Source organism: Balaenoptera ricei, chromosome X (genome assembly GCF_028023285.1).
Source record: "Balaenoptera ricei isolate mBalRic1 chromosome X, mBalRic1.hap2, whole genome shotgun sequence".
NCBI classification, from domain to species: Eukaryota; Metazoa; Chordata; class Mammalia; order Artiodactyla; family Balaenopteridae; genus Balaenoptera; species Balaenoptera ricei.
In genome coordinates this window covers 91,583,439-91,600,266 of record NC_082660.1, presented here as the reverse complement: position 1 = coordinate 91,600,266, position 16,828 = coordinate 91,583,439, and the positions used below count along the sequence as shown (strand labels likewise).

Below are 16,828 nucleotides of genomic sequence, written 5' to 3'. Positions count from 1 at the left end.
GAAGCCCACAAGAAGTTCTGCACCGTATACTGTTGGCAGAGAACTTTGTGCCTTTTGGAAAGGCCCAAGCCATCAATACTATGTATGAAGTGTTCTCAGATAGCATTGCCCCGCCTTGTGAAACAGAAAGGAGGAAGGGTCAGCCTCCTAACCCAGCTGCTAACCCAGCTGCTAACACAGGTACAGACCAAGATGGGACATCTGCTTCAAAAGCAACAACCTTTTGAAGCTGATCTGTTCTTGAATCAGCCCCGGGGAAAGGAGACAGCAATTGCAGGAATCTTAAAAACCAATACAACAGCAAGACTAAGCCTTTCTTGAAGCCATCATTTTGGTGGCTGCTACTTGGCTGCTCCTCACATAGATCCTTTTTACTGACTTCCTGCAGCAAAAGGAGATTGGCACAGGCTCGGCTACATTTATATTATTACCAGGAGGCAGATGTTTTCTCTTTTCCCCCCGGGGTTTAGAATTATGCAGATGAAGGCACAAAAACAAAAGCTCAGCGAGGTGGGGGAAGATGGCTCTTAAGAATCTAGGCAAATTTCAGAGCTCTTTAAGACACCCCTCTCAATTTTTACTAACAGCTCTCCTGGCTCCTCTCCACTCTATTTAGAATTTGGCACCTCTTCAGAACCTTACAGCCAAAGACCTGAAAGTTCATTCTAAAGTTCCCATCCTGGCCTCATTTTGCAAGTGGAGAAATCAAGGCATATAATATGGGTCTGTGGGCTGACCTTGAGTCTTTTTTTTTTTTTTCAGGGGTGTAAAACACTAAAGGTTTATTTCTTGCTCATCCTAGATATGACCTTGAGTCTTTCTTTGACATTCCCTCTTTCTCTTTCTTCCTTCTGCTACATACACTCTCGCTTGGAAAGGAAACTCTACGGCCCAATTGCCCCCCAGGTCTCTCCCCAACCCCACCGTGATAAAATCTGTAGGGCAATAGGACCTAGGGAAATTCAACCCTGAGGCCGAGAGAGACACTCCTGCTTAACCGCCTGGCTTGAGCGAGTGTGGGAGCGAGCTAGTTAGGGAGGGCGGGGTAGAACTGGGGGTCTGCTGCTGTTGGCTAAGAGGAAAGCTGTGGCTCCCTCCAGGGTCCGGGGGTCGTGATGAGAAGTGCTTCTGAAGGCTGGCCCAAGCCCCTTTGTGTCGCGCCTCTATGCACCGAGTACCCTTCATCTGGCCGCCCTGGAACTCGCAGGCTGGTTTTGTTTGGCCCCAGCTGTCTCTCCCATTTCGTGCAGCCCCGCCATCGGTGCCTTCGTTCCTGAAGCCACCGACCTCTCACAGCTGGAACTGCGAGCCAGGCAGGGACCCCGGCAGCAGACGGCGCCCGAGAGTTTGCCGACATCCGTCGGGCCGGGTTGGCGCCCCGCACGTCGTGTTTTTCGCTAGCAAAGTTTCTCTGTGGAAAAGAAGCCCCTCCAGCTTTCTCTTGATCCTGTAGCGGGCGCGCGCTCTGCTTCTCTCCCCGGTGACTGCGCTCGGGGCCGGGGTTGTGGCTTTGCTCCTGCCCCTGGCCTGGCTGCCTTGGGGGCGGAGCTTGGGGAATTGGAGGAGCCGCCGTGAGAACGCTTGACTAAGCGCGGGTGCGGAGAGACCGCCGGCGAGCAGGCGAGCTAATAGCCGCAGCCTAGCAGTAGCTAGGGTACCTGGGCAGTGAACTGGATCCCCAAAGGGACGCTCAGGCTGCGCCCACTCTTCTGCCCTGGCTCAGTTCTCGGCTGATCTGAGAGAGCACACTGGTCAGGGCTCCTCAAGAGGAGCTGCTGAGTGTCGGTGCCCCAGAGAGAGTGGCTACCCGCCCTGCCTGGGGGGCTGCGAAAGGCGGAGCCGCCACGGAAACAGCTGTTCCCATGGCTCTTGACGCGCCTGGAACTGGACTCCGGACTGGGCGCTAAGATGCTTGCTTTTTGCCTTGTCCAACTTCCACAGCACGTAGTTGACGATTGGAATCCTGGGCCAATCAAGAGTCTAGTTTCAAAGTGGTACTCCTGGCCTCTTCATCCCAGACTCCAGCAAGTCTAGTTTGAGACGAGAAGAGAGCGGTCTCCTGCTCTAATTAGTAGATCTCCGTTCTGGAATTGGACTTGACAGCTCTCCTCACCAATACTTGCACTGCAGTGGCTACAGGGTTCTCTTGGGAGGTGGGGATGGGAGTGCTCTGAAGACCAGACCACAACACTCAGAACCTCAACAATGGACCGAGATTTTGAAATTCCTGAGGAGCCAAACGTGGAGCCGATATCCTCTCTGGAGGAAGATGTCATCCGTGGGACCAACCCCCGATTTACCTTTCCATTTGGCATCCTCTTCTCCACGTTTTTGTACTGTGGGGAGGCAGCAGCTGCCTTGTACATGGTTACAATCTATCGGAAGAATAGTGAAACCTACTGGATGACATACACCTTTTCCTTCTTTATGTTTTCATCCATTATGGTCCAGTTGACCCTCATTTTTGTCCACAGAGATCTGGCCAAAGACAAGCCACTATCACTGTTTATGCATCTAATCCTCTTGGGACCTGTTATCAGGTGAGCAACTTTTAAATCTTTTCCCTCCTCCCCTGCCCCCCAACTGTGCAGAGAAAGATGAATTTAATATTTTTAGGACTGTTACTGTGCCTCGAATCGAATCGATTCTCCCATTCCCTCCCACTCTTGGTTTCCCTGCCTGCCATCCAAAAAGTCTTATCTGCAGTCTTAAGTGCCACCACAATGAACATATGGCATGTACCTGTGTTCCGAAACCATGTATGGTACCATTAACAAGACTTCATTTGACAATGTTTGCTATCTGGATTTGGGTTGTGAAAACTGGTATGAGACCAATTGATGTGGTCACCTTGTAAACACAGGCTGTAGCTTCAGAGTGTGTTATTTTGACTCTGCCTTTTAGATGCTCTTTAAATTGGATGGAAGTTCCTTACCCCCTCCATCCCATCTCACATTCAGTTTCTTTACCCTGAGTTGCTTGGGCTGCTGCCACTGATATTTTCAAATTTTCTGGAGTTATTTGACATCTGGAAAGTATTTTAAGCCATTTGTGCTCATCTGGTACCCGAACCCATAGTAGTTTATTTTTCTCTGTCAGTTTATTGGTCTCCTATTTATCTCTGTATCTTTCTGCAATAAAGGTACACGGTTAGAAGGGGGCAAAGGAAGATAGCCTATCTCTCCATCTGGATGCTGTAGCACAATGTAATAGTATTGAGTCTTTCCATTCAGATTGCTTTGAAGGGACAAGAATGTGCCTTCAGGGAGATCAGCTCGGTGCTTTGTGACCACCTAGAGAAGTGGGATAGGGAGGGTGGAAGGGAGACGCAAGAGGGAGGAGATATGGGGATATATGTATATGTATAGCTGATTCACTTTGTTATAAAGCAGAAACTAACACACCATTGTAAAGCAACTATACTCCAATAAAGATGTTTAAAAAAACAAAGAAAGAATGTGCCTTATCCTAGGGATACAGGCATCTGTGTCAGAAGTCTCATCTGGATGCTATGTGATTTTCAAGGTAGAGAGATGTTGCAAAACTTCTGAGGTCAGTAGGAAAGAATGGACCAAGTTTATCTTGATTGCAAGAGAGGCGGAAACTTGCAGTCAGCTGAGGAATATGGGTCAGAGTGTTGATGTTGTAATTGCAATGGGAAGATATTTCATCCTTAGAAATAAACACAGTCTGAAACTGACTAAGGATGGAACTGCCCCCTTTAAAAAATTTTTTTATCAATATGTTTAGATGGGGAGGAATTGATTACACTCCATCAGCGAAAATATGAGACATCGACAGAAACAGTGGCCTGGAATTCAGGAGACCTGGAATCTAGTTTGCCCTCTGTCATTGACTAGTTACATGGCCTTGGTGAAATCCCTGAAGATGCCTTGAGCCTCAGTTCCTTCATCTGTAAAATAAATGGGTTGGGCTAGATCATGGGTCTCAAACTCAAACACTTACAGGGGCCAGCCAGGCAGGTATCATAAATGACTGAAGCAAGCCAAGGATGAGAAAAAACAGTAGTTTCATGTGTGATGATAAGTAAAAATGAAGTCTCGATGTCAGAGAAATGATGGAGCGTTAGTGAGTACTGTGGCGGTCTGGAGTCCGCAAGATCTGCCTAAAGGAGGCCAGCCGCTCTACAGAACAGCTCCAGCCCATTGTTTCCCTGTTGGAATTCAGACCCAGTATCGCCAAGGCCCCAACTTTTCAGGACAAGCTCCCAAGACAGGATTTTATGTGAAATAGAATGATTGAACATGTTGACAGCTGATTTTGGTAATTAAATAAAAGCACTGTCGGGGCCAAACACACCACAGCTGTTCGTCAGATGTGACTCAGCTGGCCTATGCAACCTCTGGACTAGGTAATCTAAAGGGCCTTTCCAGTTCTAAATCTTTGAAGTTAAACTGTGAAAGGAAGACCTCATCTCGAACTTGGAACCAAGATGTCATTTAGAGATGTCATTAGAGCAAGGAAACCATTCTTCTTGCCCTTTTCAAATGCAATATATTGAGTTAACGGATCAACCCCTCTGAAGATGCAAATTTCAGTAGGTTCTGCCCCAGCTCCCCGTTTCAACTTCTCTCTTTGCTTTGTGGCCTCCCAAGCCATCTTTGATTTGGACCGTCCATATGGAGTGTTGAGTACTATGTTTCATTTTTGTCATTTAGCTCCCACTAGAAATGATCGGAAAGCATTTATAATCTCAGTCAGCTACCCCACAGCAGGGAAAAAAAATAATTAAAAGCTCATAAATCATATCCTTGATAATGCTTATTTTCAAGGCAAATTACTTTTTAGGTAGGCAGCAACTTGATGAATGCTATTAGGCACATGGAGGTGTTTGGAGGGCCTGGCTCCCTTGTATGAAACGCAAAGATACTTCTGGAAATGAAAATGTACTCTCATTTGCTGCCGCTTATAAGCAAGGCAAACACGCTTACTTAAACCAGTAAATGGCCTTAAGAATAGAAGCATAAACAGAATTCTTCATGCCACCACCTCCCCCAATGTTTTATTCAGCAATAACATTGATGGGCTTGGGTTAAAATCTAAACTCTCTTGTTGGAAATGCACTTATGCATTTTTCCTGAATAAGAAGAGAAAGTTGCTTTTTTTTCCTTTTCTGTTCTCTCCTTCCATCTTTTGCTCTCCTGGATTTTAGAGTTTTCCCTACAACATGGATGTTTCAAACTACATGCTTTAGGCTGGTACACACGCACCAATCTCAAAGGGATCCTGTGGGAAAATGATACAAATGAACTTATTTACAAAACAGACTCAAAGACTGAGAAAACAAACTTATGGTTACCAAAAGGGAAAGGTGGTGGGGGGAGGGATAAATTGGGAGTTTGGGATTGACATATACACACTACTATGTTTAAAATAGATAACCAACAAGGACCTACTGTGTAGCACAGGGAACTCTGCTCAGTATTATGTAACAACTTAAATGGGAAAAGAATTTGAAAAAGAATAGATATATGTATATGTATAACTGAATCACTTTGCTGTACACCTGAAGCTAACACAACATTGTAAATCAACTATAGTCCAATATAAAATAATTTTTTTTAAAAAAGGGGTCCTGTGGAGAATGGCAGCCAGCACTGTTCCAAGCTTTTCTATTGGGAGCCAAAGGCCTAGAGAGCATATAAATCTGAGCTCGTCTTTGGTCTGTTTTTTTTGTTGTTGTTAAATTACATTGCCATTATTAATTATTATCTTCTCCTTCCATCACTTCTCACCCTGTATTCTTTTTTTCCTTCTTACTCTTTCATTTACTCAGCAAATGTTTATCAAATGCCCACTATGTGATAAGAGCAGTGGGTAAGATAAATGCAACCCGTGCCCTCAGCCTGTCAGGAAAGACTGCTTAATTTTTGACACAACTGTTCTTACTTAGAAGAAATAGTCCACAGTTTCCATTTATTTCAGTGTGAGTGGGGGAAGTGGTAACTCAGGTGTTCCAAAACAATATGTTCTAGTTGCTTCTCTTTTCACCACATCAGAACTGCTAAAGACTTCTGATTTATATGGGGGATATGGGACAGGTACAGCAGGAAATGTGGTCTTAATATTATTTCAAGGATGATAGGATCTCATAAGGATGTTTTACTCTTTGTAGAGAAAGAATGAAGTTTAAAAGGCTATTGTTCCCAAACAGGTCAAGAGGCACCCAGAACAACCTTTAAAGAGATCTTTTGAGGTTCCCTAGGTATATAGTACACTCGGTTCTGAGTTGTCAAGCCTTTTAAGTACCTTTGTTGCTAAATGGCTTTCCTGTGTATTTGAGAGGTTTTTCCAGATCCCCTCCAAGACTTTTTGGCTGCGACAGTTATAGTTGTGGGCTTTGTCTTGAAAAAGCAGAGCTCAAAAGCTCTGATTATGGAGCTGAAAGCTTTGAATAAGGAATGCTTTACCTCAGGAACCTGAGGTGTTATGAAAACCAGAGCCTTTTGGAACCTTCATCATTTTCTCTCAACACATTTTTTTTTTCTCAACACATTTTTAATGTCTTTGTGTTCAAGCCATTTTTCTGTCACAGGCTTATTCTTAAGTCCTCAAACACTTCTGAATTGGTGTTCTTAGGTTGGTCGATTGCCAACCCAACACAAAGGATTTAGACTGAAGTGACACGTGGAAGGCATGACCAACTCCTTGCCTCATGAGAAATGAGTAGAACAGGAGAGAAGGAATGGCAAAAAGTAGCACAGCCCTCCTGAGTTATTGTTCCCCCCTCACTACAACTTTCCTTCCTAGGACAGCTTTAGTTAAGTACTCATGATGCTTTACTTCTGCAGATGTTTGGAAGCCATGATTAAGTACCTCACACTGTGGAAGAAAGGAGGGCAGGAGGAGCCCTATGTCAACCTCACCCGAAAGAAGATGCTAATAAATGGCGAGGAGGTGCTGATAGAATGGGAGGTGGGCCACTCCATCCGGACCCTGGCTATGCACCGCAGTGCCTACAAACGTATGTCACAGATCCAAGCCTTCCTGGGCTCAGTGCCCCAGCTGACCTGTCAGCTCTATGTGACCCTGATCTCTGCAGAGGTCCCCCTGGATAGAGGTGAGTGGGGTCAGGAGAGGGGAGGGCTCCACTGAAATCAAGGGTCTTAGAAATCTACACCTGAGCTGTCCAATATACTGGCCACCAGCTTCATGTGGCTATTTAAATTAAAATGAAAAATGAAAAATTTATTTCCTCAGTCATACTAGCCACATTTCAAGTGCTCAGTAGCTACGTGTGCCTAGTGATTACTCTATTGGTATTATAGAACTAGTTCTATTGGACAGCACCAAGAGTCAACTTGGGGAGCCAGACATCTCAGGCCTGCCAGATTTCTTGAACTGGGGTGAGGTATTTAGACTAAAAATGCCACAGATAAACCCTCTCTGGACCCAGAAGAAGTGAGTAATACCAGCAGCCAGTAGGACATTTTCCCTACCCACAGTGTTTAAATTGTACTGAGTGTGTTTGGTTGGTTGGTTGGTTGGTTGGTTGGTTGGTTTAGGGATGGCTGCCTTTAAGTAAGAGGTTCCCAAATATTACGGATCATGAGAAAACATAATTACTGGATGAAAGCTTCCTTTAAAACTTACATCCCATACTCAGACCTGAATCAATCTGAGTGTGGGAGACCAAGAATCTGCATTTTTTTTAACGTACCCCAGTTGATTCTGATCAGCCACTTTTGGGAACCACTGATTTAATCACTCCTTCCAACTCCAGTGGGGAGAAAGAAAAAGGGGTGTGGAATGAATACTGATGCGAGTCAGGCCTGGTCCCAGTCCTGACCTTCTCTGTAATCTTTAGAGGAAGTTACCAAAGAGGTCACTGTCTTAATTTCCCACTTGTAAAAGAGGGATCCCGAGATGAGTAAGCCTCTAGCTTGGGCTGGAGCTGGTACAGCTGTGGGTACAGCTTTGGACCATTTCCTTATTATTAGGTGCTGACCCTGCTTGGCAAAGCCGTATGTTTCAAATAAAGGAGGAAATGTGCCCTCTTTTTTTCTCTACTAAGAATTGTTCATGAAGTTCTACTGGTCTTGAAGCTTTTTACCTACCTAGAATTGACAGTAGTATGGGGAGAAAAATCTGGAAATGATGATGCTCTTCCTCCTGGGAATTTTGAGGGTAATTAAATCATCTAATTAAAATATGTATGCATCATAAAAGTAATACATGCACAAACCGGATGGCCTGCAGGTAATTGTACATGCACAGACTATTTCTAGAAAGATATGCAAGGAACCATTTACCTCTAGCGAGTGAAAATGAGAAGTCAGCTGACTTTTATTAGCTTTTACTTTATACCCTTTTATATGGTTTGGATTTCTTTTTACCATGATCATGTATTACTATTTTTGGTCCTTATTTTTTTTAAATATAAAAATCAGACATGGTTATGGTAAAGATTCAAAGCTGTACAGAACATATATATAAAATAGGAGATGTAATCTGACTTCCCAAAGGTAATCTGTTTACCATTTAGTGTATATCCTTCCAGACTCTTTCCTTCCTCCCTCCCTCCCTCCCTCCCTCTCTCTCTCTTTCTCTCTTTCTCTTTCTTTCTTTCTTTCTCTCTCTCTCTCTCTCTTTCTTTCTTTCCTGTGCTATACAGCAGGTTCTCATTAGTTATCTATTTTATACACAGTAGTGCAGACTTCTTTTTATTATGTAAATATAAACATACATACAACATATATATATGTATATATATATATATTTGCCAAAAAAGGCAAATTAAACATTCTATTCAGCAGCATGTTTTTTTCAAAAGTATGCCAATATTTCTTCAACAGTTATTTATATATATAATAATAATAATGATAAATATACTATATATTTCCTTTATATGAATTGGACCATTCTTTCTTATTTCCCTAATCTTCTGTTGGTAGGATTAAAGTTTGTTTATAATTTTTCCATCCATGCAAAAAAGTTTTTCTCTGATTACAGACTATGCTCCTGTGAACATCTTTATAAGCATCTGTGTACTGGAATGAGACTTTGTAGAATAACTTCTTAGCAGTAGAATTGCTGGGAGAAAAGATATGCATATTTAGAATTTTAGCAGTACTGCCAAAAGGTTGTATGAATTTGTATTCCCACCAGCAGTGTATGAAGATGCCTGTTTCTTTATATCTTAAACTAAATATTTATATAATTATAAAATAACTGTTTTAATAGTTTACTTTCTTTATGAGTGAAGCTGAGCATCATTTGGTCATTCTGTTCTTTAAATATCTTATTTATATGTTACTCACTTTTTCTAGTGGGTTGTTTATCGTTTCCTTATTAATTTGGAGGATCTATTTACTTATTCTGGCTATTAATCCTTTCTCTGCTGTGGATAAGTGTGTATGTATACATTTGTATAATGTTCTGTATGTGTGTACACACACACATTTTAAATGTGCATATACATGTCATACATGCAACAGATGTGCAACACACTATATGTAAGAGACAATATACTTGTAGTCTTTTCTGGCATTTTGAAGTATTAAATTTTTATGTATTCAAATTCTTTATGGCTTTTAGGTCTTGTACCTTTCAAAGGCCTTTCACAGCTCATATCTAGTAGAGCAATTTAGCCTGATCTTCCAAACAGAATGAATTTTCACAATCAATTTGTCAATTCCCCCACCAGAAAACAAAACAAAGCAAAACAATAACAACAAAAGAAAAAACATTTTATTGAGACTGTGATTGGGATTGCATTCAGTTGTTTAGGTTATTTTAGAGGGAGTTTACATCTTTACAGGATCAATCAATTTCATATTAGAAGATAATTTAACTCTCCATTTCGTTAAATATTTAAAAATCACTTCATCAAGGTACAACTGACAAACAAAAACCTCTACCTATTTAATGTGTACAACTTGATGAGTTTGGAGATAAATATACATCGGTGCAGCATCGCTACACTCTGTGCCATAAATATGTAAGACCCGTAGCAAGAAAACTATAGTTGACCCTGGGTATCTGCAGGGGATTGTTTCCAGGACCCCCTGCGGATACCAAAATCCGTAGATTTTCAAATCCCTTATATAAAATGGTGTAGTATTTGTGTATAACCTGTGTACCTCCTCCCGTATAGTTTACATCATCTCTAGGTTACTTATAATACCTAATACAATGTAAATGCTATGTAAATAGTTATGAATATGATGTAAATGCTAAGTAAATAGTTGCCAGTGCATGGCAAATTCAAGTTTTGCTTTTTGGAACTTACTGGAATTTTTTCCCGAGTATTTTCTATCCATGGTTTTGGTTGTATCTGTGGATGCAGAGGGCCAACTATATACAAGTTTACCGAAGTACATGTCATTAAATATTTTTAAATGTACTTCAGTGAAATTGTATCATTTTCTTATTATAGGTTTTTCACATTTTTGTAAGGCTTATGTCTATCTATCAGTTTTGAAATCACCTGATTTCCTAAGTGTCAGGGTAGCACCTAAGCAAAGTAAATGCATCTCCTGCACTTTTGGAAATAGAGAATGGTGATGATGATGATGATGATGATAGGAGCTAACAGATAGCATTTACTATGTTCCAGGCATTTCTCTATTTCATTTAAATCTTCACAACAACACTATGAGATACTTGTTATTATCCACATTTTACAAATGAGAAAACAGAGGCACCAAGCGGTTAAGCGAATTCCCCCACAAGGTTCCATAAGTAATAGATGGCAAAGAGGTTTGGAATGCAGGACATCTACCTTTAGGATCCGTGTTTCTAACTATAGGTCACTCTACAAAGGATGTAAGGGAAACTTTCTACAAGGCCTTGTTTTCAATTCTTCAGTGATTTCTCCTATTAAAAACTTTCTGACAACACCCTCTCTTTTAAGGTTTTGTGAACTACTTCTTGGTTTTAGTTTTCCTCATTTTCACCCACCCTCCTGTCTTCTCTTTGCTACCCCTTTTCTTATTCCTTTTTCTCTGGAAGGCCATCCAGATCAGCATAGATGAGCAAATTTCACTAGTAGCATTATGACCTCTTATGGCATGTGTCTTTTTGTAGGGAGACAGATGGAAGGTGTTTTTACATTTATTGGAAGCATCAGGCTTTCTGCTTTTTATTACACTACTATCAATAAACAAGTTCTAAATTTAAGGGAAAGCATCACCACACTTGGCTGGCTGTACGTATGCCCTGATGTTCCAAACTCCACAAGGAGCATCAACTCTTGAGGATGGGACTGAGAGTGGTTTATAAAGCTAAGAGTATATCAAATCATTACGCTGTACACCTTAAACTAATACAATGTTATATGTTGATTATATCTCAATAAAGCTGGAAAAAAATAATAAGGAATAAAAATAAAGGTAAGAGTAGACACTTTAAGAGAGTCTTCCAGTCTTAGAGACTGCAACCCTCTACTTAGAGCTGGAAAAGATCTCGGAAACAACGCTGTGCTTCTTTTTGGGTTTCTATCAGAAGGTCTTTACTTTGCTTGCAGATTAAATTGACATTTCAGTGGCTCTAGTTCCCTGGATCCAGTGTTTTTATGGGAACAGAAAGCTCCAGCTTTTCTTTTGGATGAGTACACTCTGGCGTCTCACTCTCCTTGAGAGCACTAGATTTTTCTTAGTGATTGGTATCCTCTGATATAAAGAAAGGAAGAAAAGGAAAGAGCCACTGTGTGACCTATAGTTGAGACTTAGGATAGCAGGATTAGAGGGCATCCTGATCCTTCAGGGCCCCTACTCTAACGCACAATGGTATGGATGTTATGGGCTAGGAAATGGGATTTTTAAATTTTTAAACCACTCTGCCAGAAGTTTGGGGATTCCTAAAGTATACCAAAGCATTGGGAAATTGGTATTGCTGATGAGTAATACAAGCAACTCTAGAGTATCTCAGTGTAGGTCACCTAGGGGACCGAGGCACATGGATATTCAGTGAGTCGCACAAGCTCTCACACTGCTGAACCAAGCACTTCTAATCGTAGGTATGTTATGGTGCCTCTCTAAACTCAGAATTCTTCATTAATTCCACAAACATTTGTTGAGCACCTACTATGCTCCAGGCAGTGTGCTAGGCTCTGGTGATACAGCAGTGAACAAAATAGACATGGTCCCTTCTGCCCTCATGGGATTTCCAGTATATATTTTATGTTCCAGAAGCATACACAAGCAAGATTAGTTCCTTGAAGAAGATGTTCATCAAAGCAGGGACTTCTATAACCAAAGGCATTCTCTCTGAGTCTCCTAAGACTGGATTTTTTTTCAGATCAAGTTCTCTCTGCCTCCAGCACTGTTTTCTCAGAAGCTTGTTTCATCAGGTAGATGCTGCCCATCCCTTTATATGTACTCTTCTTGTGTTAGTGACCTCTCAATGCTAGTGACCTCTCAATGATGGTTCTGAGGCCCACTGTTTTTTTAGTTTATTTTGTATGTTTACATGATTATTAAAATATTACCAGTATATGTTCATTTCTTATTTCATGGGAAATTTAGAAACTAGAGAAATGTAGAAAAAATTAAAAACTGCCCCAATCCCTGTCATGCAAAAAAATTTAGTTTATTTCCATTTTCTTTCTGTGTATGCTGTTTGTTTACATAGCTCTGTTCATTCGTAGGTTTGCTCTTAACTTGGGCCCTTGAGTCTCACCTATCATCTCTCTGGACCTCTGGGTCAGAGTACAAACTTCACCAACATTGACTGATTATCTATTTTCTTCTGTTTCTTTTTTTTTCTTACAGCTGTGCTAATAGTCTTTTCCCTGATATCTGTCACCTATGGGGCTACCCTCTGCAATATGTTGGCTATCCAGATCAAGTACGATGAATACAAGATTCGCCTTGGGCCACTAGAAGTCCTGTGCATCACCATTTGGCGGACATTGGAGATCACCTCCCGCCTCATGATTCTCGTGCTCTTTTCAGCCACCTTGAAATTGAAGGCTGTGCCCTTCTTATTGCTGAACTTCCTGATCATCCTCTTTGAGCCTTGGGTTAAGTTCTGGAGGAGTGGTGCCCATATGCCCAGTAACATAGAGAAAAATTTCAGCCGGCTTGGCACCTTAGTGGTGTTGATTTCCGTTACCGTCCTCTATGCTGGCATCAACTTCTCTTGCTGGTCAGCTTTGCAGTTGAAGTTAGCAGACAGCGACCTTGTTGAGAAAGGTCAGAACTGGGGACACATGGGCCTGCACTATAGTGTGAGATTGTTAGAGAATGTGATCATGGTCTTGGTTTTTAAGTTCCTTGGAGTGAAAGTGTTGCTGAATTACTGTCATTCCTTGATTGCCTTGCAGCTCATTATTGCTTATCTGATTTCCATTGGCTTCATGCTCCTTTTCTTCCAGTACTTGCACCCGTTGCGCTCACTCTTCACCCACAATGTAGTGGACTATCTCCACTGTGTCTGCTGCTACCAGCACCCTCGGGGCAGGGTTGAGGACTCAGAGCCATCCGTTGATGCTGAAGCAGGGCAAAGCATTGTCTGATTCTGTCTTTCGGGTATTTTGGGATGGGTTGGGGTTGCCAAGAGCAACCGTGAAATTGAAGGAGACGATGAGGCTCATGGGTGAGTACCCACCAGGACATTGTTTTGAGTTTTCTGTAAGCCTATCAGAAGAAAGAGCAGCCCCCAAATAGATTTTATTTCCTTAAGAGTGACTGCTATGTTTGGACACCAAGGTAACCACTGTGTACCTGGGAGGGTCAGAGATATCATTCACATTCCTCCCACCCAGGTCAGCTGTCTGGCTGCCCTATGAGATAACTTACCTCCATGCACCTAAGGCTCTCTGTAGCTCTGCTCATTGGCTTGAGCGTTACTGAGGTTTCTGTGGGCTGGACTGAATGGCCCAGAATCCCACCAGAATATATCCTGACTGATCAGAGGATGTGCCTGCTTATCAGCTATGGGTACCTCCCAGGAAACAGTCTGACTTATGTGAAACCTGTAACTGTGAACGTGGCTGGGGTCTTTTCATTCCAGTGAGAAACACTGATTAAGAGGAAAACCCCCACTATTAAAAGAGCTGCTCCTTAAATGAGTTAGCTGTCCATTAGGACTTTACTAGTGATCATTCATCAAGGATCTTTCTTTTCAGTGGCCCTTCAAAGGCACACTCTGAGGAGGGAGTACAGAGTGGGTTTCCTTCAAGGCATAAAGCAGAATGACTATCTCAGGGACCTGCATGGGCCTCCACTGTGCTGAGTGGAGTGGTTGAATCAAAGCTCTCACTTCATGCCTCCTTATCAGGGATTCCCTCCAACCTGGCTTTTCTGTGCTCTTTGACCAACATTGATGTAGATCTCAGAGAAGCTGAACTGTAATTGAAAATGTTTCTAATGTGTGGAAGAAATGAAGATTGCTTTGTGTTTCCTACTATCCTGAGTATTTTGTTGATTTGTTTTTTAGGGGGGAGAGAGAGGTAATGATAGCTAGGACATCGCCTTTATGTTGTTTGGGGTTGGGAGAGTGGCTAACACTCCAAGGTAGAGTGAAGGCAGAGGAGGGAAACGAGATCACGTTAAATCATCATCGGTACTGCTTCCTGCCCACAGGATTTTATTTTCTAATAAGGAGCATATGCTTATCAACCATCTGCTCGCTCACACACCCCCAGTGGATGAATGCAGTTCTCCCTTCCTTATGTTTCTTAATGTTTATATCTTTTATGAGTTGGGTATTTTGATGAGAAAGTCAGCTGGATGCCTCTAAAGTCACCAAGGAATTGAAGTTACTGTGGCCACTGCCTATTGGGATCGAGTATCCCAGCATTTACCTAACTAATGCTTGCCCCTCACAGACCAGGAAAGTGAGAAGAGCTCCTAGTAGCGTGTACAGTTGTGCCCACCACAATGCTGTGAAGAACTGTGAACAATCTAACCTAAGGCTTTCCATTCTCATCCAGTTTTACTCTTGGGATCATGTTAAGAATTTATCTTTAGCCATTTCCCCTCCTCTTATACAGTGTCAGGACATTATGTTGGAAGAGCTCCCTCTTCTAAGTAGCAGGGCTATGAGCCAGAATTGTCCTATTTGCTGATATGTCTAGTGTGGTTTTCCCATCTTCAACCACTGTTTGGGGCTAAAAGGATTGGATACTTAGTTTGGGGGAGAGTGAAGTGACTTGCTTTGGAGCAGTGGAGATTTCCTTTTTCAACCTAACTCCCGCATTCCTCATCCTCATCTTTCATGATAGAGATGAAGGTTGTTGTCATAAAAAGCACACACTGCTGTCCTCTGACTGTTATTCAAGGTGCATTTGAAAGAAATAATCTACCAAACCTCCAGAAGAACACACTGCCTCTTTGGAATTCAAGCAAGAATTTCTCCCTAATGGTTAATATGCCTTCCTTTAAGAGCAAGAGCAGTGTGGAACTATAATTTGGTCCATAAAAGCCGTGTGACTCGGCTACTTAAGGGTCAGATGCTATGAGAACACAGAGACACACAGTGAGCAAGGCAAACCAATTAGAGCTGGAGTGGAGATACACAGGGCAGAAAAATGTGCCTCATGCCGGACCAGGCATATTTTCCCCCACGTATCCTCTCCAGCCTCAGTGACTTAATATCCCAGGAATGCAGCGAGTTTAGGGTAAGGAGTGTGGAGCAAGTTCCACCTGAAAAACCTGTTGCCCTTACCTACAGAGGAGAGACACTAGTGATACATTATACAAATGAACCTTCAGAACCTCCTGTAGGTGGTGGCCTTTCTGTTCCACAGCAATCTCTTAAATACACAGGAGATGAAGAAATTGTGGAATACGGGGGGTAGAGCAGAGGAAAGTGCTCCCTTCCATCCGCAAACAGTTCTTTAATTGACAACTCTCTTTTTATCCTCAAATCTTAAAGTAACACAGGGTACTTTTGTAGGGGCAAGTCTAATGGAGTGGGAGAGGAGGCAGAGATGGGGCCAGCAAATAGGTCTTGGAAAAGGAGTGCAGAATCACAAAGTTTGGGTGTAAATGCTAGGCCACTGTAACAACAACTATCCTCGTGTCATTGGAAAGTCAGTAGGCTAAGTATGGGGAAATGAACATATTAAGGAAACGTATTAAATAAACTAATGGTCATCAATTTCATTTGCTCCACAAATGCCTTAAAGACTATGGGCATAGAACCATGAGGCACTGTCGGATAATTAAAGACTAGCTAATATTTATGAGCACTTATGATATGTCTGGCATGGTCCTTTATATGCATTATTTCATTCAATCCTCAAAACAACTCTTATGAGGGTAGGTACTGTTATTCCACATTTTACAGATGAGGATTCTAAGGCATAGAAAAGTGAAGTGACCTGCCTAAGGTCACAGAGAGTGTCAGAGCCAGATTCAGTCTTGGGCACTCAGGCTCCAGACCTTATACTCTTGATCATGACGTAAACCTCTAAGTTGTCTTAGGTCTTTTGTGAAATTATTTTAATATGTTAGTGGTTTCAAGAATATTTTATGGGCTATGGCTGGGTTCGTATCAAGCATGCTTTCTCACAAACACTCCTTATCAAGGGGCACCACTCAGTTCACTCTAGAGAAGGGTCAAGTCCTAAAAAGCTTAGGATAAAAACCGAGCATGAGTTCACATGCACTTATAGGCTGGGGACTGGGAGAGTTAGGAAGTGGGGGGTGAAGGGAATCATTTCCTTTCTAGTTTCAGGATTTTGTCTCCTGTATATTCTTAGACACATACCTTCTAGACCCTGGTTGTGGGGATAAAACTGGAGGGAGCAATTCCCAGTCAGGTTTGTATGAGTACTTCCTCCAGAAATAACCAATCAGAGCAGGGTAGTGCTGAAGCTCATTCTCTTATACTTTCTCTTGCCAACACTGCTCTTACT

At 42.2% G+C, this 16,828-nt stretch overlaps 1 protein-coding gene across 1 annotated transcript; it reads left to right on the top strand.

Moving 5' to 3' along the window:
• The first annotated feature begins 2,051 nt into the window (after window positions 1-2,051).
• On the top strand, window positions 2,052-13,767 carry XKRX (XK related X-linked). Its single transcript, XM_059911007.1, has 3 exons — window positions 2,052-2,540; window positions 6,813-7,081; window positions 12,735-13,767. Exons 1-3 carry the CDS (start codon window positions 2,206-2,208, stop codon window positions 13,478-13,480), a joined length of 1,350 nt encoding a protein of 449 aa, XP_059766990.1. The 5' UTR covers window positions 2,052-2,205; the 3' UTR covers window positions 13,481-13,767.
• Window positions 13,768-16,828: the final 3,061 nt, after the last annotated feature.

Excerpts from the sequence above, each read along its gene's own strand:
- XKRX (XM_059911007.1), top strand. The coding sequence starts at position 2,206 with ATGGACCGAGATTTTGAAATTCCTGAGGAGCCAAACGTGGAGCCGATA. Across the intron at positions 2,541-6,812 it reads CTCTTGGGACCTGTTATCAG|ATGTTTGGAAGCCATGATTA; the intron begins GTGAGCAACTTT and ends TTACTTCTGCAG. Across the intron at positions 7,082-12,734 it reads AGAGGTCCCCCTGGATAGAG|CTGTGCTAATAGTCTTTTCC; the intron begins GTGAGTGGGGTC and ends TTTTTCTTACAG.